The 26,375-nt window shown below is 33.7% G+C and overlaps 3 protein-coding genes across 5 annotated transcripts; all 3 read right to left on the bottom strand.

Moving 5' to 3' along the window:
* Positions 1–1,236: 1,236 nt before the first annotated feature.
* Positions 1,237–12,817, bottom strand: LOC108336174 (putative B3 domain-containing protein At5g58280). Of its 2 annotated transcripts, none has more exons than XM_017572509.2 (8): positions 12,729–12,817; positions 12,285–12,392; positions 12,006–12,071; positions 11,824–11,922; positions 10,661–10,722; positions 10,429–10,588; positions 10,091–10,297; positions 1,237–1,885 (listed from the first exon to the last, which is right to left on the bottom strand). In XM_017572509.2, the coding sequence occupies exons 2-8, from the start codon at positions 12,360–12,362 to the stop codon at positions 1,367–1,369; spliced, it is 1,191 nt and encodes a 396-aa protein (XP_017427998.1). In that variant the 5' UTR covers positions 12,363–12,392; positions 12,729–12,817; the 3' UTR covers positions 1,237–1,366. The 2 variants fall into 2 exon arrangements, with proteins under 2 accessions (XP_017427998.1, XP_017427996.1); XM_017572507.2 differs by lacking the exon at positions 12,729–12,817 and adding an exon at positions 12,600–12,710.
* A 1,654-nt stretch (positions 12,818–14,471) lies between these two features.
* On the bottom strand, positions 14,472–19,099 carry LOC108337654 (putative B3 domain-containing protein At5g58280). Its single transcript, XM_052880434.1, has 8 exons — positions 19,034–19,099; positions 18,595–18,672; positions 18,311–18,376; positions 18,129–18,227; positions 17,318–17,373; positions 17,086–17,245; positions 16,747–16,953; positions 14,472–15,164 (listed from the first exon to the last, which is right to left on the bottom strand). Exons 2-8 carry the CDS (start codon positions 18,670–18,672, stop codon positions 14,790–14,792), a joined length of 1,041 nt encoding a protein of 346 aa, XP_052736394.1. The 5' UTR covers positions 19,034–19,099; the 3' UTR covers positions 14,472–14,789.
* A 3,081-nt stretch (positions 19,100–22,180) lies between these two features.
* LOC108337710 (metal tolerance protein 4) lies at positions 22,181–25,273 on the bottom strand. Of its 2 annotated transcripts, none has more exons than XM_052880431.1 (7): positions 24,930–25,273; positions 24,545–24,714; positions 24,075–24,273; positions 23,613–23,689; positions 23,145–23,295; positions 22,773–22,906; positions 22,181–22,464 (listed from the first exon to the last, which is right to left on the bottom strand). In XM_052880431.1, exons 1-7 carry the CDS (start codon positions 25,108–25,110, stop codon positions 22,285–22,287), a joined length of 1,092 nt encoding a protein of 363 aa, XP_052736391.1. In that variant the 5' UTR covers positions 25,111–25,273; the 3' UTR covers positions 22,181–22,284. The 2 variants fall into 2 exon arrangements, with proteins under 2 accessions (XP_052736391.1, XP_017429774.1); XM_017574285.2 differs by having other exon boundaries at positions 23,511–23,689; positions 24,930–25,272.
* Between the last annotated feature and the right edge of the window lie 1,102 nt (positions 25,274–26,375).

The following is a 26,375-nucleotide window of genomic DNA, read 5'->3' as shown; positions in this document are numbered from 1 at the left end:
ATTGTCATCTCATAAGGGATAAAGTTCAAGCTGGTGTAATTAAGCTCCTGCCCATTTCTACTTCAGCCCAACTTGCAGACATTCATACTAAAGCTTTGCATCCAGCACAATTTCTTGCTGTGTGGTTTATAGTGGTGTGCTCGATTCTAGGAAAAGAGAGGAGGAAAGGTCAGATTCTGCATAAAGGAGTCAAGGAGCTACAAGAGGGAAGCTTTAGAGTGACATGGGAGCTTTTTCAAAATGACTAGTTTCTAATTGAAGCTCTACTTATACGTTTTGCTCTTTTTAAGAGTTTATATTTTTTGGGTTCTAACTTTCCGTAGCACACATGCTTGTTTCTTCAACCTTTTCTAACTTGCCGTCAGCATCAAAACTTTTCTTCTCTAACTGGGCTGAATCATCAATTTCATTGATACCCCTTGACTTCCTTGTCTTCTTTGACAGCTCTAGAGACACCCTTGGTTTTTCAGTTTTATAATCATGAACGTATAGCATTACATGAATTAAATAAACTTTTCACTCAACCAAGATTTAAAAGTGATTATATACAAGAGATTTTTGTTGCCAACTTTTGCTTCCCCTTTATTTTCGCAGAGAAGCTTCAAGCATTGCAGTACTAAATTTTGTTCACTTGAGGAGAATCTTCACAATCAGTTGTTCAGTCAACAATTTCTTTCTAATAAAAGTATTTATCTAGCACTTTGATCTCAAAGCTTTTATCCTTTTGTTCGGTTTTAGTATCCCCAATTGAAATAGTTCACATTTTAATTCTTTTGGTTTTCAAATTATTTGTACTGTCTGCTACTCAAAAATTCCAATAATTAACAAGGATGTGTAGCACTGATATAACATACCATTTATTTGTATACAAAAAAATACAAAGATTTATGGCCACAAATGTCTCCCAATTATAGTGATTCCAGTGAAACTCACTCCTCGCCTTCTTTGATGCAAGGGCTTCTTGAATCTTGATCCAGACAACAAATCCTGTTTGTCACATGTGCTTTGCTCTTGTTTGCTCAAGGAATGTGATCCCGAATGCTAGTTCCAGCTGAAGCTCATTTGTGGTGTCTGTATCATAGTTGTGAATTAATGCAAACTAACAACTCTCATGACAATGTCGTGTTAGGATTCAGGGTTAAGCATGAACTATTTTACTGTTAGGATTCAGGGTTAATGCATAAATATTTGGAGCAACATTTTGATAAATCCTGAACTGGAGTTTAGTACAAAAAAAAAGAGTAAAACAGTTTTCATCAACTTCCTTTACAGGGGAAAAAGACAAACATACAATAGAAGTTATCATAATACACTCGATACATGTATGTTTTTTACAACAATTTTTTACTAGTCATTAGCTCCAACATTATGCTTTCTTTCTGAAATACTTTGGACCTGGTTTTTTTCTAGCTGTCTGTACCACACATTTGCTTGCTTCTTCAACCTTTTCTAACTTGCTATCAGCATCATGAACACAAATTTTCTTCTCTAACTTGTCTGAGTCATCAATTCCATTGATACCCTTTGACTTCCTTGTCTTTGACAGCACTAGAGACAACATTGGTTCCTCAGTTTTCAATTGCACTTTCCCTTTCGAATCTGTAGTAGCCAAAAGTATTGATTTCTTTTGCGTTTTTTTCTTAGAGATTTTAGTTTGCTTCAATGGATTTGCACCCTGTGGCTTGACTTCTTTGTCAATATGCTCCTGAGAACTCTCTGATTCACTAGTTTCATATGTTTCCTGTCTTGGCTTTTTAGTCTTGGATTCTGACTCAAGATTACATTTAGTTTTCGGTACTTTGGTTGCATGCTTGTTTCCTTCTTCAACTAAAATATCATTTCCCTTTTCTTCAACTAAATTTGGAAATGCTCTAACAATATAAATCTGCAGCAATAACATGTCAGGCTCATTATTCTTTGACACACCAGTTCATGTCATATATCAGGCATGTCTATAAATTAAAATACAAGAGCTGATTTCAGACATCTAATAACAACGTGATGGTGAACTTTTGAAATTTGATGAAGTTATGAAAGGTCTAAAAATATGCAATACTCCAATTGTCCAATTTACCAAATTCAACTACTCGTTCAACTTAACAAAAAGATGTCACGTGAAGTGTTCAGAAAATCGTAAGTTGAATGAGGCAAAACCTTTAAATTATTAAAGGTTAAGCTCTGAATTTTGACAATGCTATGAAAAACGCAATATGAAATGCACCGTTTCTTTAAAAGGTGGAAAAAAAGATACACAAATAAAAACAACATTCCCCTTATTGCATATCCCTTTCTCATTTTCTTTTTAACAACCCTATAGTTCCTCCCCTGTTTACCTGAATTCTTCCATTGCTTTCTCTAATCCTTGCTTCTCTCGGTCTCTCATGACTTTCTGTGTCATTATCCTTATTTTTCCTTTCTCTCCAATATTCAAAACTCATCAAATTTCAAAATTCTTGTGGTTCTACAATCATGAGGAAAGTGTTTGAGGTAGGGAAAACAATTCATATCTCTTTGAGAGAGTTCACAGTTTAGATGTAAAAGTTAGATAGTTTCGCGTTCATATATTAATTGTGGATTGTGCATTAGGTGTAAGAATTTTAATTATTAAAATTCTAGTGTTTCTCTAAAAGTTTGGATTTTTTTTTCTAAATCATCAATATCTTGTTCATAATGTCGAGATTCGTAGAAAAAAATATTGTAGTTACTCGTACTGACAGTGTATTGTGATAGTCAAAGTAGTTAGTGATTTTGTTTTAATAAGCCGAATGTCACGGGAATCAATTCCGTGATTTGTGGCACTCTTTTATTCTGTTTCGGATTCTGTTTTATATTCAGTTTTCTTGTATAGAGGCGATAAAGCCTCACGCTCCTTTCAATTAAATAATATAATAGAGGCGATAAAGCCTCACGCTCCTTTCAATTAAATAATATATTCTCTCTTTTATTACTCCTTATACATACCTAAAGTTTCTACATCTGGTATTACATCTGGTATCAGAGCTCCGCAAGGGGTCTGATAACCTAAGTGAAGAGTGTGTGAGTTCACAAACAAAATGTCAGAAAAATTTGTGCAAACAGCCATACCAAAGTTTGATGGCTATTATGATCATTGGTCAATGATGATGGAAAACTTTCTCAGAAGTAATGGAGCCTTGTAGATGAAGGGATACCATTGACAACACCAACGAGTAATGCAGAGAATAGGAGTGTGGATGTGCTAAACTCAAGGATTTAAAGGTTAAGAATTTCCTATTCCGGGCTATTGATAGAGAAATTCTAGAGACAATTCTTGACAAGGAGACATCGAAAGCCATCTGGGTATCCATGCGGCAGAAGCACCAAGGCTCTACAAAGGTAAAAAGAGCACAACTTCAAGCTCTTAGAAGAGAGTTTGAGTTACTTACCATGAAAGAAGGAGAGAAGGTGGATATTTTTCTTGGCAGAGCCCTTAGCATGGTGAACAAGATGAAATCGAATGGTGAAAACATGGAGCAAAGTATGGTTGTCAGTAAGATTCTTAGATCATTGACTTCTAAATACAATTATATTGTATGTTCAATAGAGGAGTCGAACGATTTAAGCAGTCTAACTCTCGATGAACTCCATGGAAGTCTTCTTGTTCATGAACAAAGGATGCAGGAACAGTCAGTGGAGGAACAAGTATTGAAGATTTCTCAAGATGAAAGTCTTGGACAAGGAAGAGGATGAGGAAGACGAATCCAGAACAAAGCAACCATTGAATGCTTCAAGTGTCATAAGTTAGGACACTTCCAATACGAATGTCCCGAATGGGAGAAAAAAGCAAACTATGCTGAGATGGATTCAGAAGAGGAACTGCTATTAATGTCGCACATGGAGATGCATCAAACTGAACAAAAGGAGGTTTGGTTCTTGGACTCTGGATGCAGCAACCATATGACAAGAAATAAAGGTTGGTTTTCTAATTTGGAAGAAGGTATTTGCCATACTATAAAATTGGGAAATGAAATGAAAATGAATGTAGTAGGAAAAGGAAATGTAAGAATGCAAGTTGATGGTGTTACTCAAGTTATTTTTTATGTTTATTTTGTTCCTGAGCTTAAGAACAATTTGCTTAGCTTAGGACAACTTCAAGAAAAAGGATTGACAATCTTAATTCAAAATGGAGTTTGTAAGGTTTTTCATTATGATAAGGGCTTAATCATGCAAACTGAGATGAGTGGCAACATAATGTTTTATGTGTTGGCCACCTCAGATCTAAAAGAAACCAGGTGTCTTCAATCGGAGTTAGAAACTGACAAGGTAACACACCTATGGCATTGTCGGTTTGGGCATCTTAATCACAAGGGACTCAACGTTCTTTCACAGAAGCATTTGGTAACAGGTTTACCAACTCTGAAATCACCAACAAAAACCTGCATCACCTGTTTGATTGGAAAACAACACCGACAATCAATCCCAAAGCAAGGTATGTGGAGAGCATCAAGGAAACTACAGCTTGTGCATGCTGACATTTGTGGTCCCCTAAAGCCTTCTTCAAACAGCAACAAAAGATACATCCTAAGCTTTATAGATGACTTTTCACGAAAAGCTTGGGTTTATCTCTCACATGAGAAATCTGAAGCATTCCAACATTTCAAGAATTTTAAAATACGTGTTGAAAAGGAGGCCGATGAACATATTGGCTGCTTATGCACAGATCGGGGAGGTGAGTTCACCTCACATGAGTTTGAAGAATTCTGCAAAAGTCAAGGCATTAGAAGGCAACTAACAACATCTTATACTCCTCAGCAAAACGGAGTTGCAGAAAGGAAAAATAGAACGATCTTGAATGGCGTAAGGGCTGTGTTAAAAGAGAGACAAGTCCCAAAGGTGTTCTGGCCAGAAGCTGTGAAATGGTGTGTACATGTTCAGAATCGAAGTCCAACATCAACCTTAGAGAATACAACCCCTGAAGAAGCATGGAGTGGTGTGAAGCCTACGGTGGCATATTTTCGAATTTTCGGGTGTGTGGCTCATGTTCATATACCAGATCAACGAAGAACTAAACTTGAAGATAAGAGTAAGATGTGTGTTTTCTTGGGAATCAGTGATGAATCAAAAGCTTATAGATTGTTTGATCCTGTTTCCAAGAAAATCATTATAAGTAGAGATGTGGTGTTTGAAGAAGAGAAAAGTTGGATTTGGGGTACAACCAATGAAGAAAAGAAAAGTGATGTCTTAGCATGTGAAGAGGAAACAAGCATTCTTGAAAGATCAAATGTTGAGCAAGAAGAAGACGTTGCACATGATGATGGTGGCAGTGATTTACAAGAAGACGAATCACCCACCAATGAAGAAACTAATATTGGTCAAGATAGTCCAGTACAAACTAATATTGGTCAAGGTAGTCCAGTACAAGGGAGGGCCACAAGAACTAGAAGAGAACCAACATGGATGACAAATTATATGCAGGTGTTGATTTGGACGATGAAAATCTCATGATATTGATGGCTGAAAGTGAAGACGATCCACATTCTTTTGAAGAAGCTCATAGAAATAAGAGGTGGCAGGAAGCAATGAAGAATGAGATGAATGCTATAGAGAAAAACAACACATGGGAGTTAACAGATCTGCTTAAAGGAGTAAAACCAGTTGGAGTCAAGTGGATTTTCAAAACCAAGCTCAACCAAAATGGAGAAATAGAAAAGCACAAAGCACGATTGGTAGCAAAAGGATATTCACAGTGATATGGAATAGACTATACTGAAGTCTTTGCACTAGTAGCTAGACTCGACACAGTATGCTTAATTATTGCACTCGCAGCTCAACATGAATGGGAAATATTCCAACTTGATGTGAAGAGTGATGTCCTTCATGGAGAGCTTAAAGAAGAAGTCTTCGTTGAACAGCCAGAAGGATTCATCAAATTGGGAAATGAAGAAAAGGTTTACAAACTCAAAAAGGCGTTATATGGCCTTAAACAAGCACCAAGGGCTTGGTACAGCAAAATTGAAGCATATTTCATGCGTGAAGGATTTGAAAATTGCTCCAACGAACACACACTGTTTACCAAAATCGAAGGAGGTAACACACTTATCGTTAGGATTTATGTAGATGATCTCATCTTTACCGGAAGAAATAAGAATATGTGTGATAACTTTAGAAACTCAATGATGAAAGAATTTGATATGTCTGATTTGGGACGGATGAAATATTTCTTGGGAATTTAAGTTATACATGATAAAGCTGGAATATTTATCTGCCAAAGAAGATATGCTCGAGAAATTCTTAAAAGGTTTGGCATGGAAAATAGCAATCCTGTGAAGAACCCATTGTTCCAGGAACACAATTGTCAAAGGATGAAGCAGGAGAAGGAGTAGATACCACTATGTTTAAACAAGTGGTTGGTAGTTTGATGTATCTCACAACTACTCGACCAGATCTAACCTATGGAGTAAGTTTGATAAGTAGATTTATGGCTAACCCAAAGTCATCTCATTGGCTTGCAGCAAAGAGAATCTTAAGGTACATAAAAGGAACCACTTATTTTGGAATACTATACAAAAAGGGTGGTAGAAATATAGGTCTTGAATCTTATACAGATAGCAACTATGCTGGAGATTTAGATGATCGAAAGAGCACTTCAGGATATGTGTTTATTATGGGTTCTGGAGCAATTTCATGGACATCAAAAAAGCAACCAGTTGTGAGTCTGTCAACCACAGAAGCTGAATACATTGTTGCAGTGTTATGTGTCTGCCAATGCATTTGGTTTAGGAGAATTTTGAAGCAACTTAGAACTGCTGAAAAAGGAAGCACAAAAATCTTTTGTGACAATAACTCTACTATCCAATTGTCCAAAAATTCTGTTTTACATGGTCGAAGCAAGCACATTGAAGTGAGGTTTCATTTTCTCAAAGATTTGGTAAGCAATGGGACTGTGAAATTGAGTTTTTGTAACTCTAAAGAACAAATTGCAAATATCATGACAAAGCCACTCAGATTGGAACAATTTGTAAAACTCCGTGGAATGCTTGGAATGATTAATGCAGATGAAATCTAAGCTCAATGCAGATGCATTAGCTTAAGGGAGGGAATGATAGTCAAAGTAGTTAGTGATTTTGTTTTAATAAGCCGAATGTCACGGGAATCAATACCGTGATTTGTGGCACTCTTTTATTCTGTTTCGGATTCAGTTTTATATTCAGTTTTATATTCAGTTTTCTTGTACAGAGGCTATAAAGCCTCACGCTCCTTTCAATTTATGAAATAGTAGAGAAGATTAGGAGAAATCTCCCTTATGTGTTTAGCCCTAAATACAAAATGGGCTAAGCCCAATTAACATAAACACACAACTTAACATCTAACACTCCCCCTCAAGCTGGAGCATATAAATCATATGTTCCAAGCTTGTTACAAAGATAGTCAATTCTAGGTCCTCGTAAGAACTTGGTGAATATGTCTGCCAACCGGTTGCTTGAGTTAACGAACTCAGTCTTGATATCTCCGGATATGATTTTTTCTCTAATGAAATGACAATCAACTTCAATGTGCTTGGTTCTCTCATGGAAGACAGGGTTAGAGCTAATATGAAGAGCAGCTTGATTATCACATATAAGTGTCATGTGAGTGACATCTCCAAATTTCAATTCACTAAGTAATTGTTTAAGCCACACAAGCTCGCAAGTAGCAGAAGTAGACCTCCTATCAGAAGGGGAACCAGCCCAATCAGCATCTGAATAGCAAACGATTTTTGTATCGTTGTTAGGGCCATATAACAAACCTTTTCCAGGTGATCCTTTGATATACTTCAGTATGCGAACAACTGCATCCCAATGATCTTCACATGGGGAGTTTAGAAATTGACTCACCACACTAACTGCGAAGGAAATGTCAGGACGCGTAACAGTATGATAGTTTAATTTACCAACTAATCTTCTGTACCGTTCAGGATCTGAGAAAGGCTCCCCGATTTGGTAGGAGTTTGATGTTAGGGTCCATAGGTGTCTCAACAGATTTACAGTTCATTAACCTTGTTTCCTCCAACATGTCTAACGCATACTTCCTCTGAGATATGACCATACCATCATTGGATTGTGCTACTTCAATACCCAAAAAGTACCGGAGTTTGCCAAGATCTTTGGTTTGAAAATGATGACAAAGGTGTTGTTTCATCTGAGAGATGCTGAGATAGTCGATGGGTACCGGAGACTGTGGAACTGGCTGGAACAAAACCTAAGCTCTAGATACCATATGAAATAGTAGAGAAGATTAGGAGAAATCTCCCTTATGTGTTTAGCATACACATAGGGTAGTTTATTTATAATGTAAGATAAGGGTTAAACCCTAAATACAGAATGGGCTAAGCCCAATTAACATAAACACATAACTTAACATCTAACACAATTAAATAATATATTCTCTCTTTTATTACTCCGTTTCATACCTAAAGTTTCTACATATTGTACCTAGTGGTGATTTTGAATTGTTTTTAATGAGAAGCAAATATCATTAACTAAGTTCTGTTTACAAGTTTAGTTTCCACTACTAGCTAAGAATCAAGAATAACAATTAATTTTTCTTAGTTTGACTTTAATATTTGTTATCCTTAATTATTAACGTGTATTTTAAATAAATTTGATTATGACATACAATTTTCCATTCGCCACGACAAAGATATTATGTGGTATATTATTTGTTCACCACAACAAAGAGATATTATGTGATATTTAGTTATCTATATTTTAAATTTACTTATATATATAATTTTTTAAGTTTTCAAGAAAGTAAATATTAGTTTTGGAAAACGATATGCATTTATTTTCCACTTTATTAAATATCATTATAATTCTTTTTGAAAGAAAAATATTCAAGCTATATTTGTTTCTCCTTCATATCCACTTTTTATTTTATGCTCTCATTAAGTCCTTGTAACTTACCCGTTTTCTTTTCTTTTCTTTTTCCCTCATATACACAAGCAGTTGAGTAGCTGATTTCCTAAGATTTACAAACTTACCCAAGGATTTGTACATCTTTTTGGTAAGCCTCCATTAATATAATGGAAAGTACATTTTGGTAACTCCATTCATGCAGCTATAGTGATAAAAGATATACACTCAAAGATAGTCATGGAGAATGGAACAGATGAAATCACTTTATCCTGAGATGTAGAAAATAGTAGTCTATAGACAGGTATATGTTGCAAGTTATGATGTTGTGAGAATATATGAATGATTATTGCTCATAAGCTACATTAAACTTGTTGATGTGTGTGTATACACACATATATTTTGATATTTCTGTATCATGGTGGGTGGTTTCTGACATTTGAATAGATCACATATGTACGTGTATATTGTTTTCATTTACAAGTTACTTAACTTGTGGTTTGTCCTATTTTTAAGGGATTTTGAATTTGTGGTAAGCCATATAAATAGGAATTCTCATTTATGAATTTCAATGTTTATTTTGTCAACCGAATGAATGGCAAAAGATATGCAATTGTATATTTATTTGAAACGGTTATTCTCTTAATTAGGATAATTAGTTGTTGTAAATGTATATATGACAATTTAGCTTATTTAGTGGGCTGAAAATCAACTTGACAGATTGTAATAATTTGTATTTATATGAAAATTCTCCAGCAAGAGGGAAGACAGTTTTTTGGCTCAATCTTCTCTAAGTTTGACATATTTTCCTCCAAGTTTAATCTCTATTTTCTCGAAAAGTTTCACTAAATTGTAATAGTGTTGCAAAGAGAAGTGTTGTAGAGTGTGGGCCACCGCCAATGGCAATGCAATGATAGGAATTTGATGCTTATCAATTATTATTAGATAGTTGTTGATTGTGAAATTTTTATATTAGTTCGTTAGTTAGTTAGTTGGGGCTGGGATTTTCAAAGAAATAAGACATATTGCCTATAAATAAGAGGATTTGGGCATTTGGCAAAGTTTTGCGACTTAGACACTATCTTCATGGGAGATATCTGTTGTTATTCTTTGGATTAAAATACAAGGTTTCTTTCATGTTCACTCCAGAAATTCGTCAGTTATTCTTGAAGTAATGACGATACAGGCATAACACTTTTAGGGCTTTCAAGTAGTGTTACAAGAGTGCTAAAACTAATTACCTTAAATCTCGATGCTTCAATCAATTCAAAAACAAGGGCATCTCCATCATCCAGTTTATGATCCAATGCAAATGCTCTCCAGCCTCCGCTTAATCCAGCTCTGTTGCCTATGTAAACAGCCTGGTATTCTGAACCATTTTCATCTTCTAAAACCATGTCATGTACAGTTTTTGGAAGATGTTCCTCACAAAACTTAGAAGGAAGACCCTAGCAAAATAAAGAGAAAATATTATAGCAAGAAATTAACTTCTGTTACCTTTATTAACAATATAATAAAAAAGAACCAGCAGCAGATTAAGTGCACAACATAAATAAAGATTATTTGAACTACAACCTACCAACCAAAAGCAGCTATAAACGTGAGACCGAACCATTGACTTGATAAAGGAGGGATTTGAAGAGTTCAGATTGATTTGGAGTTCTTCTGCAGCCTCCAGAGCACAAAGTCTTTCCTCTTTTGAGGCTTCTTTGATTTCATCTAAAGGCCTCGCAATGTAACTGAGAATCCCATAACTGTGTTATTAATATTTGATGAGCAATGTAGAAAAAAACATTATGTAAGTAAACCACCTTCCCCATGTTGAAGAATTTGATCTTGACCTCTTCCTCAAAGCTGGAAGGTGTACGCTCACCTGTGATACAAAGAATATACACAATGTCAACTACACATTTCTGATAGACCAACACCTCGGAAACAGAGTGAAAAAAATCAATTTTTAAAGCCACACATAACACCAAAGACAAATATGGATGCTCATTGATTACCATTCCTAATCATTAATAAATAGATAAATCTAACGAGATGGGATTAACTAATAAAAAAATTAGGGGAATTGTTGGGTACTTCTCAATGGTGGTTCTCATGCATAGTTAATTACTATGTTCTTGAAAGTTATATTTGACTCTAGACAAAATCTGCATTCAGACCCAAATTTAAATTTCAACAAAATAGCAAAGTAGAGCACTCGGGAAAGCAAGAAAGCTAGAAATTATCAACATAGGCTGTGTATTTATTATGAATGAAAGAAGAGGTATATATACAAGATGAAAGTATACGTGTAACTAAAAGCAATCCAACAGAAAGTGTAATAGACTAACAGCTATACTGACAGAAACATTATGTTTAAGAAAGTTAGGAATGGATATTAAGCATTTCCAGCTTGGAACATATAGTCTGAAACACAGCAGGAAAAAAAGCCTTTGTATATACATCAGCAAATTGTAATGAAGAGACTAGCAAAAGCTTGATTAAACAAGATAGAGGTCTTGGAAAAGTGAAGAGTAATTTATATTTCTGGATAAAAATAAAAATAAAGCCACCACTACATAAAGAAAGCTTGTTAAAAGTACAAGAATTCCACCCATCCAATCTAATCTCCAAGCATTGAGAGTCAACTAGAGAATGGTGATATTTTCAAGTTTTCAACAAAAATTGTTATTTTATTGAGATGGAGAATATCTCGTTGGCATATTTCCATGAACATAGGCAGATGTTGTTATACCACACAATCAAGCTTCTTCCATCATTTTTCTTTGTGCCTTGCTGTATGTATTCACAACATCGACGGTAAACTATTGGTGTGTGCATGCATTTTGACAACACATAATATAATCAGTGTTCCAGTTTAAGATAATTCAATTTCTAACCTAATTTGATTTTTTTATTCTTTCTTGGCTCCCATGTTTGTTGTTTGAGCCTGCGTTATGGTAGTTTGATAGAAAATATTACTTACATCTTCCCTGTATGAAGGAACTGGGTTCCGCACACGAGAAGATCGCCTAGGTTCCACTTCAGCATTTGATTTCTTTGATTTCAGTTTAGGAACATGATCCTGCACAGACACAGGACTGAAAAAATGAATCTAATGAAATCCAGGTTCTTTGCGGAGAGTAAACAAATAAAATACAACTTTACCCGTGTCTTCTTTCCAGAACTTGTGATCTCGGTCAAATTTTTTGAAATCCTTAAAATTCCCAAATCCTTGAGAGAGAAAGGTAAAACCAAGAAAATTGATCAGTCATCAAAATTCAAAACAGAAAATCAATAAAAATCAAATTTACACATGTTTTAACTCAAACAATATGAAATCTATCTTTGCACAAGCATACATCACAAAGATTAAGATATTATAAAAAAATTGAAAAAAAAATGGCCACTAATATACTATACCATCTGCAACAAACTGGTGATTACCTCAAACCTCTTTTTATTTTCTTCAAGTCTCTGTTTTCTAGCCTCTTCGTAAGTGTTGCTCGTGCCACGCCTTGCCATCTGCTGGTGCACAAGACACAATGCAACCACCTACATCATGTCACCAAAATAACTTACCAACTATTATCCATTAGAACCAAAAAAAAAGATTTCAGTGACATTTATAAAAAGACAAAAGTTGAAAGCTTTTTAAGTTTTTTCAGCTCTTTATCATGAAAAAAATTTAAAATAAGTTCTGTAACAGGATAGTCACTAAAATGGGTCCTGCACAAATTGGAAGAGATCGAATTTTTATACAGTGGGAGGTTGTGAAAAATATTCTGAGAGTGTAGCTTGCACACAAGACATAGAATCACACTACGAAAGTAGAAGAAAGGCTGCAAAAGAACTTGAAGGAAAAAAAAATAGAGGAAGAATGGTCATTACCAACGGAAAGAAGTGAAATAGTCAATGGAGTGAACAAAACTTGCTTTGGGAGGGAAGCAGTGACAATTTAATTTTCAAAATCCCCGTTGTTCCAGCTGTGGCCTTTAACCCTAACAGTAAAAATCAGTGGTATTAATACTTATATATTATTATATTATTATTTATAATTTTTATGTAAAGAAAATTGGTTTTATATACTTTTTATTACTTTTGTCCTTATAAACATAAAACGAATTCAATGAGGTAAACCAGCAGATTTATTTTTATGAAAAGTTTAAAGTTTTTTAGTCATTTTATAATTATTTTATCAGATTGAATTTTATTCAGAAATAATAAATGATATGAATATTTTAGATTTTATAATCTGTAATATTTATATTTTTTATTGTAAAATTTATAATGTAAATTTAAAAGATAATTTAAAATATAAATTTATGTAATCTGCATATAAATTTATATTTTGGATTATTAATCTGTAATATGTCTGAAAATCAATTTATAATGTAAGTTATAAGATTTTATATTATGAATTATAGATTTTAAAATATAATTTTATATTAAGAATAAAATACAATGGAGATAAGGAGGTGGGGTTTGTCACACTAGGATGAGCCAATTGTGGTGAACAGAGCATGAGAGAAACCTGAAATGAAATTAGAATTTTAAATTATATTTTTAATAAGGATAAGTAAGTCATTAGACTAAGACTATAGGGTGCATAAAGAAATCCCCTCATATTAGACATGGTAAATGGCCGGAAGTTGTGGAAATTGTAGCCCATATTTGGAATGGATTTGTCAGGTAAAATTTAGAAAATATTGCTGCTAATTTAATTCAATATTAAGAGATAATAGAATAATAGGATCACACTAAATTCACAAAGTTTTCAACTGAAGAACACTTCCACAATCATGGTCGCTATAACTATTTTGGACTGTTAAATAATGTTCAAATATGTAGAACTTATGAAGTGAACATAATAACTGAAAGTTTTTCAAAGTTCTCATACTCGAAAGTATAAGGAGGAGAGTAAATCACTCAATTATTATTTCATTAAATTGCACATTAAAATTAACCATGGCCTTTTATAAATCATAACATGAATGAAATAAAGTTTTCACTCCACAAAGATTTAAAATTGATTACCTACATGAGAATTTTGTTGTCAACTTTTGCTTCCCCTTACTTTAAAATTGATAAACATTTCTTTCAAATAAAAGTAACTAGCACTTTAATCTCAAAGCTTTTAACCTTTTGTTCGGTGTCTCTCCAATTGGAATACTTCGCATTTTCATTATTTTGGTTTTCAAATTATTCGTACTGTCTGTTATCTCAAAAATTCATCCAATAACTAAAAAGGACGTGTGGTACAGGTAAAACATATCATTGATTTGTATAAAAAAACAAATAGATCTATGGTCATAGTTGTCTCCCAATTATAGTGAAACTCACTCCTAGCCTTGTTTGATGCAAAGTGCTTCTTGAATCTTGATACAGACAACAAATCCTGTTTGTTTAAGGTGTAGCTCATTTGCAGTTTCTGTATCTTAGTTATGAATTAATGCATCTTAGCAACTCATGAGAATATCATGGTAAGATTCAGGGTTAAACATGTTGGAAATTTCACTTTAACTAAAAAAAATGTCAATTTTAAAATATATAAATAGATATAAATTTTATTTTACAAATTGATTTTGTAAAATTGAATTAAACTTAAATTCCTCTTATTAACATAATTCAGGGTTAATCCATAAATATTTGGACCAACATTTTGATAAATCATGAACTAGAGTTTAGTACAAAAAAACAGTAAAACAGTTTTCAGCAACTTCCAGCATTCATAGATGGAAGTGTCAAGATTGCGACCTAACACATCCTTTACAGGAGAAAAGACAAACATACAAGATATCATAATACACTCCATATATATATATATATATATATATATACTTTGAAGCTGGTTTTTTTCTACACTTGCTTGCTTCTTCAACCTTTTCTAACTTGCTATCAGCATCATGAACACAAAGTTTCTTCTCTAAGTTGCCTGAATCGTGAGTTCCGTTAATACCCTTTGACTTTTGTCTTCTTTGACAGCACTAGAGACACCACGGGTTTTTCAGTTTTCAATTGCACTTTCCCTTTCAAATCTGTGGTAGCCAAAAGTATAGATTTCTTTTGTGTTTTTTTCTTAGAGATTCTAGTTTGCTTAGTTGGATTTACACCTTGTGGCTTGACTTTTTTGTCGATATGCTCCTGAGAACTCTCTGATTCATTAGTATCACATGAGGCTGCCCGTTTTGGCTTTTTAGTCTTGGATTCTGACTCAAGATTACATTTTGCTTTCCGTACTTTAGTTGCATGCATATTTCCTTCTCCAACTAAAATATCATTTCCCTTTTCTTCAACTAAATTTGGATATGCTCTTACAATATAAATCTGCAGCAATAACGGGTTAGGTTCATTATTCTTTTTGACACATTTCAGTTCATGTCATATACAAGGCATGTCTACAAATTAAAATACACGACCTGATTTCAGACATCTAATAACAAACCATAGACAATATCTACACCAAATGGTGTAGATTTTGATCTTGATAGGCTCATTAATAAAGATATCAGGAATTTTGAATCTGGGCTATTTGCATGTGTTTTACTACTCTAACGGGCAAGAGTTAATGTAGAGACTACCAAACTCCTCAAGAAGTTTGGAAGTGGAATTAAAGCATGGTTTTGGAAGCATATACACTCATTTCTAAATCAATAAAAATGACTGATGGAACAGCATAGAGTGTGTCTTTCTGACAGTGGTTTAAATTCAAAATTCCACAGATTGGAACTAGAAATCGAGATGATGAGTTACATGGAGTAATCACTGGCAGATGGAAAGTGAAATAATGTCTCGTGAAGTGTTAAGAAAAACGAAATGTTTAAGATTTTTCACTAGATACAAAATCCCTAACCCTTTGTTCACTTGAATGAATTTGGAAAGATTGATTGAATGGATTTAAAGATAAATTTTTTTGTTATTTATTTGAGTGAATTTGGAGATAAGTGAGAGTAAATTTAGAAGCAACTTTTGTGAGAATTAGAGTAGGATTTGATTGATGTGACAGATTAAAAAAATTTACTTTCAAATCCACTCTCACCTACCTCCAAATTCACTCAAATAAACAACAACAAAAATTATCTTCAAATCTTCTCAAATCCACTCAATCACTCTTCTCCAAATCCATTCAAGTAAACAAAGCCTAAATGATCAATGGTGAACTTTTGTGACTTGATGAAGTTATGAAAGGGCTAGAAATATGTAATACCCCAATTGTCCAATTTATGAAATTCAACTACTCATTTAACGTACCAAAAATGTCACATGAAGAGTTATGAAAATCGTAAGTTGAAAGAGAGGAAACCTCTAAATTATTAAAGCTTAAGCTCTGAATTTTAACAAAGCTATGAAAGATGCATCATGAAATGCACATTTACTTTAAAAGGTGGAAAAAATTATATACAAATAAGAATAACGCTCCCCTTATTGAATAGCCCTTTCTCATTCTCGTTTTCACAACAAGAGCCCCTCCCTTGTTCCAAAGTGAAGTGTTTTCGTAGGATGTGGGCCACCGACCACGACAATGCTATCATAAGAATTTGGTGCTTATCTATTTTTATTAGATAGTTCTTGATTCTCCAATTGTTATATTAGTTAGTTACTTAGCTGGGGCTGGGATTATTAGAGAAATAAGACATATTACCTATAATAAATAAGAAAGATCGAAAGGGAGGGTTGTCTTGTCGTTTGTGAGAGAATTTGGGCATTGGTAGATGCAAGACCATCATAGTTTAGAGACTTAGACACTATCTTCAGGGGAGATATCTGTTTCTTTGGATTAAAATACCAGGTTTCTTTCATGTTCACCCCAGAAATTCGTCAGTTATTATTCTTGAAGTAATGACGATATAGTAGGCATAACAATTTGAGGGCTTTAAAGTAGTGTTACAAGAGTGCTAACAAAAATTACCTTAAATCTCGATGGTTCAATCAATTCAAAAACAAGGGCATCTCCATCATCCAGTTTATGATCCAATGCAAATGCTCTCCAACCACCGCTAAGTCCACTTTTGTTGCCTATGTAAACAGCCTTGTATTCTGAGCCGTTTTCATCTTCTAAAATCATGTCACACACAGTTTTTGGAAAATGTTCCTCACAAAATTTAGAAGGAAGACCCTAGCAAAATAAAGATAAAATAATATAGCAGGAAAATTAGCTTGTGTTACCTTTATTAACAATATAATCAAAAAGAACCAGCAGCAGGTTAAGTGCGGGACATAAAGAAAGATTTTGTGAACTACAACCTACCAACCAAAAGCCCCTGTAAACGTGAGACCAAAGCATCGACTTGATAAATGAGGGATATGAAGAGTTCAAATTGATTTGGAGTGCCTCCGCAGCCTCCAGAGCATAAAGTCTTTCCTCTTCTGTAGCTTCTTTGATTTCATCTAAAGGCCTCGCAGTGTAACTGAGGATCCCATAACTGTGTTTATTAATATTTTATGAGCAATCTAGAAAAGTCATTAGGTAAGTAAACCACCTTCCCCGTGTTGAAGATATTGATCTCTTCCGCAAAGCTGGAAGGTGTATACTCACCTGTGATAGAAAGAATATACACACTGTGAACTACACATATCTGCTGGACCAACACCTCAGAAACAGAGTGACAAAAGTCAAATTTTTTTAAGCCACATAACACTAGAGAGACAAATACGGATGCTCATTCATTACCATAGCTTTGATCATTAATAAATAGATATACCGAACAAGATGGGATTGACTAATCAAAAATGTTAGGGGAATTGTTGGGTAATTCTTAATTGGTGGTTCTCATGCATACTTAATTACTATGCTCTTGAAAGATATATTAGACTCTAGACAACCAACATGCACCTTGGAAAAGTGAAGAGTAATTATTATTTCTGAGAAAAACAATAACGCCACCACTGCATAAAGAAAGCTTGTTAAGAGTTGAATAATCCCGCCCATTCAATATAATTTCCAAGCATTGAGAGTCAACTAGAGAGTGATGAGATTTTCAAGTTTTCAAAAAGAATTGTAAATTTATTGAGATGGTGAATATTTCGTTGGCATATTTCCATGAACATAGGCAGATGCTGTTGAACCACAAAATCAGACGTCTTCTATAGTTTTTCATTGTGGCGTGCTGTGTGTGTTCCTATCATCAACAATCAACTATTGGTGTGTGCGGACATTTTGTCAACAGATATTATAATCAGTGGTACTAGTTAAGATAATCCATTTTCCAACCTAATTTCATTTTTTATTCTTTTTTGGCTCCCATGTTTGTTGTTTGATCCTGCAGTAGTTTGATAGACAAAATTCCTTACATCTTCTCTGTACGAAGGAACTGGGTTCCGCACACGAGAAGATTGCCTAGGTTCCACTTCACCATTTGACTTCTTTGGTTTCGGTTTATGAACATGATGCTGCACAGTCACGGGATGAAAAAGATGAATCAAATCAAATCCAGGTTTTTTGCAGAGAGAAACAAAATAAAATACAACTTTACCCCTGACTTCTTTGCAGAACTTGTGATCTCAGTCAAATTTTTTGAAATCCTTGAAATTCCCAAATCCTTGAGAGCAAAAGGTAAAACCAAGTAAAATGAACAGTCATCAAAATTCAAAACATAAAATCAATAAGAAGCAAAGGTATGCATATTTCAACTCAAAAACATGAAAATCTAACTTTTCACATGCATACATATGCTGCTGAGAAAGATTAAGATATTATATAAAAAATGAATGAGAATGTCTGCTAATACTATACCATCTGCAACAAAATGGTGATTACCTCAAACCTCTTCTTGTTTTCTTCAAGTCTTTGTTTTCTGGCCTCTTCATAAGTGTTGATTGTGCCACCCTTTCTCATCTGCTGATGCACAAGACACAATGCAACAACTTACATCAAATGTCATGTATCCAAAATAACTCACCAACTATTATCCATAGGAAAAAAAAAACAGAAATATTTTCCAAGGACGTGTTATAAAAAGACAAAAGTTTAAAGCTTTTTATGTTTTGTCAGTTCTTTCTATTCGGAAAAGAAGTTTGCAATAACTTTTGTAACAGGATAGTCACTAAAATGAGTCCTGCACAAATTGGAAGTGATGGAGGTTGTGAAATATATTAGAGTGAAGCTTTGCGCACAAAACATAGAACCCACAGTAAGAAAGTAGAAGAAAGGCTGCGAAAGAAATTGAAGAAAATAATAAAGAAGAAATTATCAGTACCGAAACCAGTGGAGTGAATAGACCTTCTTTAGGAGGGAAGTAGTAAGTGGGAATTTGATATTCAAAATTCCCGTGGATATCAACTTTGACCCTCTATTAGTACATTGTTAAGTATATACAAAGAAAAATATTTTTAGAAACCTTTTAACTATTTTTACTATTTTTGTTTCAAAATTATTTATAACAGCATACTATAAAATAAAACACAGCCGATTAAAATATTAAGATTAAATGTGATTTTGTCTTGTAAAAATTAAAATTAATTTAATTTTAAAATTTTGATTCAATTTATTTCTTTAACTTTATAAATATATAAATTTATTATTTTTAACAAAATTCTTTTAAATTTATTTAATACTTAAAACACGTCTTTCAATTATCATTAAAACAAAAATATTTCAAACAGTCATATGTTTCTAAAATTAAAAAACAAAATTAAACTAAAATTAAAAAAAGATCACTTAAAATTAAAAAAAAAATTCACTTAAAATTAAAAAAAAAAAACTTATTTAACCCTTATCATATAACTTTTTATTTCAATGTAAAATAAAGTACATACGAATAATTAAATAATTAAGACGAGTTCACCTAGGCCTAACTCTGTAAGTCTAATTCTTACAGGCTAAACTCCTCTAGTTCGAGCTCTTCCAAGTCAAGCTTTCCTAAGTCGAACTCCTCTTGGCCAAGCTTTCTAGGTCATGCTCCCTTCAGGCCAACCTATTCTAGGGCGAGCTTCTGTTAGGTCAAGCTCCTCCAAGCCGAGTTCCTTGAGACTGAGCTCCTCCAAGCCAAACTCCCCTAAGTCGAGGTCACCTAGGTCGAATTGCTCTAAGCCAGTTGTCCAGGTCGAGCTCTTCCAAGTAAGCTCTTAAGGTCGAGATATCTAAATAGATCTCTTTCAAGCCGAGCTCTTAAGGTTGAGCTTTCCCTCAAAGTTGAACTCTCCATCGAGGTTGAGTTCTCCCTTAAGGTCGAGCTCTCACTTAGGCTAAGGTCCTTTAAGTCAAGCTCTATAAGTCGAGCTCCCGATACGTCGAGCTCCTCCAAGCCAAGCTCTCATAGGCCGAGGTCCCTTTAGGCGAGGTCCCTTTAGGTCGAGCTCCCGTTAGGCTGAGTTCTTGTAGGCCGAGCTTCCCCGGCCGAGCTCCCCCAGGCTAAGCTCCTCCAAGCCGAGCTCCTCTAAACCAAGCTTTGCCAACTAAGCTCTCCAAGGTCGATCTCCCTCAACCAAGCTCTTTGAGCTCCTTCAACCAAGTTCCTTCAAGATCAAGCTCTCCAAGAATGAGCTCTTTCAGTCGAGCTCTTCCAAGATTGAGCTCTTCACGCCTTTTGTAACACCCCATTTTAGGATGTCATGAGTAAACTATAAAACATTTCGTAACGCCCAGACTACCCATCGTCTAACAACTCATCCTAAGTCCCAAGTGGCCCATTCACATTGTCTAACATCTTAGTTACACCCATAGACAACCCATCGTCTAACAACTCAATTATACCCCCCAGACCATCCATCGTCTTACAAATCAGTTACACCCCATATGACCTTTCGTCTAGGGCGTTAGACGTGTCTAGGGTGTTATACTAGTTGGGATGTTATACGCATTTGGGGTTAGATTGTCTCGGATGTTAGACAATCTGAGGTGTTAGGCGCGTTTGGGGTGTTAGACGCCTCTAGGGTGTTAGTCTGCTTGGAGTATTAGACCGCCTAGGATGTTAGACTATCTAGGGTTTAAACTATCTAAGATGTTAAACGCGTTTAGAGTATTAGACGTGTTTGAGATGGTAGACAATATGGGGTTTTAAACCGTTTGGAGTGTTAGACGCTTGAATGCTTAAGTCAATTTTAAAAAAAAAAAAAAAATACATGTCTTTAATGTTGTTTGTACACTAAAAAAACAATGTGTTAATTTTTTGAAAAATAAAACTTGATTGAAACAAAAATAAAATTGAAAACATACTTACAAATTATTAACTAAAATGGGAACAAAAGAAGTAATTAAATTTTATTTTTAATATTTTATTCTTTTCAACGTCGACTTAGTCGGACGTTAACATTTTCATATCTACATAAAATATATTTAAAAACTTGTTTGTTAAACCAATAATAAGATTTTTATGTAACAATATTAAGTTTTTTTTTATAAATAATTTAACTTCATTTACACTAACTATGATTTTGCCTTTTTAAAAAAAAATTAAAAGTAAATAATATTAAATTAAATTTGGTTAAATCGACTCTAGTAATGTTTTACACTAAACAGTTGCCAACTAATTTTCCACATTCTTGTAGTACCTAACTTAACATAAACTAAAAATAATGTATTGATTAATATAAATATTTCATATATGTAATTGAAAATAGGTAAAAATAAATCAAAGATAATTCAAAAATATATTAAAATACAAAATGATATTAATGAAAGAAAATTAAGGAAGTTACTAATTGTGTTAAAAGCTATAAGCTAACAACATGTAACTTGTTAAGTACTTTATAGCTTATAAAATATGAGCTCTTCAAACAAAGTTACCATAAGAGATGACAAATGAGCTATCTCGATAGTGATTAAACTTGTCCTGATTTTAACAATGTATATATTTGTCTCCATTTTAATATATATATTCTTTTTAAATTGGATATGACGAGAAGGATAAGAACGAATATATACATATTTTTCTTATTTCTATTTAAAATTATTAAAATATATTTAATTTTATTAAGTAATATAAAAACTTTTATTTATTTATTTTTAACTCTTTTATACATGTATAATTTCTTTTTTCATATTTGGCTTTGGAATATATTCGCTTTTTTGATAAAGATGAGATAAAAATTTTAAGGTATGAAAATCAATTTTTATTTCGAGAATAAAGATTAAATCCTTAAGGTGTCTTAACGTTTTGCCACCTCTTGGTCAACCTAATATATAACCTTGTCATATAAGTTAATAGTTTTTGTTCTTTCCAAACACAATTTACAAGAAGGCGTAATAATGTGTTAAATTACTTACATGCTTAATGATAGAAGTTCAAGAAACTTAGACTTTTGAAGGACTAATGTCTTTGTTTTTATTATATAGATATAGATAATGGATGTGTCAACAATATAACGTTTTACACTCATGTAAGATGCAATTGGAGATTTTCATAGAAACATACAAGTGTATATTGATCTTTTATTCCTTGTATTCATACCACAAATGAAGGTTAAACTTGAGAAGTTTACACTTATTCTACATGGTCTTCAAATGCACTTAAGGCCGAGTATCTGGAAGTTTGCTAAGAACTGAGTGTTCTGGTTTGTGATCACATTCGAAGTCTAGATGAACAAATGCTCTCTCAACTTCTGGAAGTTTCTCTAGCTTTATCTGAAGGCTCTCTCCAATGGCATGTGCTTCTTTTAAGGGTAAATCCTCCGGCAGTTCAATGTCAACCTGAAACCAATAGAACCAAAATTATAACATCTTCCAGAACTTACCAAGAGAAATGTTGGAAGTGATGTTGACTAGAAATAATAAAGACGTAAACTTTACTTTACAAGCTGATTTTTGTAGGTTAAGTTAGATTTAAAGTCTAAGAAATCCTTCTTATGATACTAAATTCTATGCCTTAGCTTTTAATCCGCACACCCCCTTGTGTTATATACATAGAAGAAATGAGAACCATTGCTCTCATGATTTTTCCTTTCTTGTAATGTCTGTATTCACAATACTTTTCTTTTCTTATATATATATATTTATACCTCCGCAAAATATAGAACACCAAATGTGTAGGCGCGGACAGTGTCAATGCGCTTAATTTGATGAGAGTGCATTACGGCAAGATATGTCAGCTTCTGCAGAACTTCAGGAGATGCAGATTGTCCCACTAGTGAAACTGTAAGTTTAACAAAATGAAACCTCCACTAATTAATTTTGCATATAAACCATTCATGTTTACTTTTCTATATATTAAAAAAAGGACATTTGTGTTGCAGTTACTGTAGTAATCTCTAAACAAAATTGAAATTTCAATTCTTTATCATAGACAGCACAGGTTATTGAAGAAAAACTCAGTTCTGGTTAAAGAGGAACACTAGCAAAAATACTTAAAGAACTGTGTCTAAGTTTTTTACCTGCATTTTCTATCACAGTGCCAGACCAATTTGTGATAGTGTAAATTGAAAGTAGAATAGCTCCAACCGGGTCAATCCACCAGTAAAATTTATCACCAAGAACAGCTGCAACTAATCCAATCACATTTGTTACAACATCAAAGTGGTGATCCTGCAAGTTGGCATTTGTAAGATTAGAATTGTTAATTTGGCACACTCCATGGGGTTTGGCCCTGATTCAAGTGAGTTGGGGTCAAAAAAGCCCACAAGATAAAAAACCTCCTATTGAAAGAGCTCACAGCGTACTTAAAGTAGATGTTACAGCAACCTCTTGATTTAGTTCATTATTCATTGAGCAGTTTATTATAAAAAGATAAAGACACATACATCTGCATAGGCACGGACAATTTTGCTTCCTGAGCTTCTACAATAAAGCCAGAGTGCAAGCTTCACCAATGTTGCAAATATCATAACTAAGTACAACCATACCAGTTTATCATAAGACATCTTCTCAGGAGGACTGTTTTCTATCAGTTGTTGTGTAGATGTGATTAGTACCTGAAAGCCTGTAGCAAAAGGATATGATCTTTATGTTTACAAAGAACAATGGAACTCCCAACTAGTCAGATTCTATGCATATCAGCAATAGCTCAGAAAGCTGAGCATGTAATGTTTCTTTGTGAATACTTTAATTAATCTTGAAGTATCAAAAATGAATTTAGAAATTGCAAGATGGGAAAGTTTTGCATGAGTTCATCATTGTAATCTGCATCCAGCATACTCATCAAAGGAAAAAGAGAATGTAGATGAAAGCATCAAATGATTGAAACACAAACAACTTTGCTGCATGAACCTGTTTGGAGAAGGAAATATTTTAGATAATGACATTAAATAAGCATTTATAAATGAACCGTTTGGAAGCAAGGAATAGGCTAAATCAATTCAACTCACCAAGTGTCGCCATGACTGCAGCAAAGATAATAATTCCCACTGGCTGCACCCTCAACTTCCCAATTGGGTATTTATACATGTTTATATCCTTCATTGCAAGGTGGGTGAACCAAAGTATGCCACCAGCCATGAAATCAAGCAGAGAATCCAACGTTGATGCTGCAACAGCTATTGATCCACTCCTTATAGTCACATAAATCTGGATGTGTATATGAATATATAGTTATTTAGCAAACAGTACAAACAACTATGATACATAAAACAACAAACATTAAAGGAACTTATACTAATCAATTGTCAGAAACTTCTTCATATGAAATTTCACTTGCATGAAGTGAATCCTATTAACGATGATACATAGGTTTATAACTAATGGAACCTGGACTAATTAACAGCAAGCCTTATCTATTCAGAAAAACTACTCGAAGTTTCATGAATAAATGAATATCTACATCACATTAATATATCACCTTCAATGCCAATAAAGCTGCATTTGCATAATTAGAAATCTTCATTGCTCGTTCATGTTGGGCTTGCTTTTCAATGTCTTCTGCATCAGTGCAGTCCAATGTTACTATGGAGTCAACTTCTTCAAATGACTTCAGAGTAGCAAATTGCCTTTCATAATATTCTTTCTCTCCTATAAATATGGAAAACATATCACTTCAAAGAAGATAAAACTTTATGCTTGGAATACAGATCATGGCTCTATGACAAAGTAAAGCAATCAAAACATTGAATCTCCACTGAGAATGACCACAACACAACATTGAATCTGCAAAAAGGTTGTTTTCAATGTATGCTTAAAAGACTAAGCCATGGTACCATACAAGTCTAATATTCCGAGAGAGATACCTTGGGTTAACTGGGTGGTATTGGAGAAATTATGATCAAACTCAAAGGGAGACTCAAAGTCTAGGCCACAACGGACCTTATCAGGAAGCTTGGACAAGAAAGTTGTTCTAAGGGAATTAAAAGAGTTTCCACCATGGTTCTGGTTCCCCAGTAGTGGCCTTGAACTGTTATTCTCATCCATTCATTCACAGCTTTTAGATTTTGGTTTCTAAAGTAACTTTAACGTTATCAGACAGCCCTTGTAGAACCACCCATCATGCTTCTTGGTGCTGTTCATACAAGCTCTTGCTTGTTGAGAAATTTATTCAAAGTGGGGCATTTGACCAAATAACAATGACACTCGGGAACAAGCATGCTGAATGCTGCATGCCCCATGTTGTCACTGCTGTGGTTGCTGCAAACTATTAAAATTTGGAAGGTTTGACTTATAATTTCTTTGTGTTGTGCTCCCATACATGAACATTTTTTAAGTTGCAGTTGAACCAAACAACGGATGACGAAATGAAGAGTAATTGATTCAATAAAGATTTTTTTAGTTGACTAGATTGGTTGTTTCAAATCATAAGTTTCATCAATTTAATCCCTTAATTATAGAAATTGACACCAAAACTTATCATTCTATCTTTATATTGACAGCACTTTCTCGTTTTGAGAAACAGAATTGAAGTGAGTTCATGGAAGATTTAAACTGTTCGTGTTCTACATATATGTGGAGAGTGGTGTAATTAAAAAATAAAAGTAACAATCTGCTTTCCTTTATTTTAGGAAGTTTGGTTTCAATGTGACAGAAGAACTTAATGTCTTGTGCAGTTTTTAAAGTTGAGGGTTTTATATTTTACGACAATAGCAACAAGGAACTTAAATATAGAACGTTACACAAATACTTAAACCTCCTACCACTTGTCCTTTTCAATTTTATGTAAAATGATACATCATTTTGTTTCTTCTTTCTTTCTTTAAGTTTAGTTTTTTTTTCCGTAAAATAACAATGTATATATGGATTATAATTATGAACTAAAGCTTTTGTTTAGCGTGATTTTTAGTTGTAATTTTCACCAATTTCAAAAACATCAATGAACATGTAGTTTTTAAAATAGAATTTTAGTTTTTTCTTCTCTCATTTTTAGTTAAAATATGACTATGATGCCCATATGTTGGTGGTGTAGTAAAGAGAATATACTTTTTTTAATACAAAAAATCAAATTTTAAAAAAATATTTTCCTTGGTTTTAAAAATAAATGTAAGAATGCATAGAAAACTAGTTAACCTCTTGTCACAAGTCTTTTGTTTAGAAAGTTACATCCTTAGATTATAATAACTTAGAATGTCATACACGTGTTTTGAAGTATATTGCCATATTAATCATCAAATTATCAATCAATAATTATAGCATTGTTTAAGTACATTCCTTCATCTTAAAAGAGACAAATGCCCTTTCCCTTTGCA

Source organism: Vigna angularis, chromosome 7, assembly GCF_016808095.1.
Source record: "Vigna angularis cultivar LongXiaoDou No.4 chromosome 7, ASM1680809v1, whole genome shotgun sequence".
Taxonomy (NCBI): Eukaryota; Viridiplantae; Streptophyta; class Magnoliopsida; order Fabales; family Fabaceae; genus Vigna; species Vigna angularis.
This window is presented reverse-complemented; position numbering and strand designations above follow the sequence as displayed.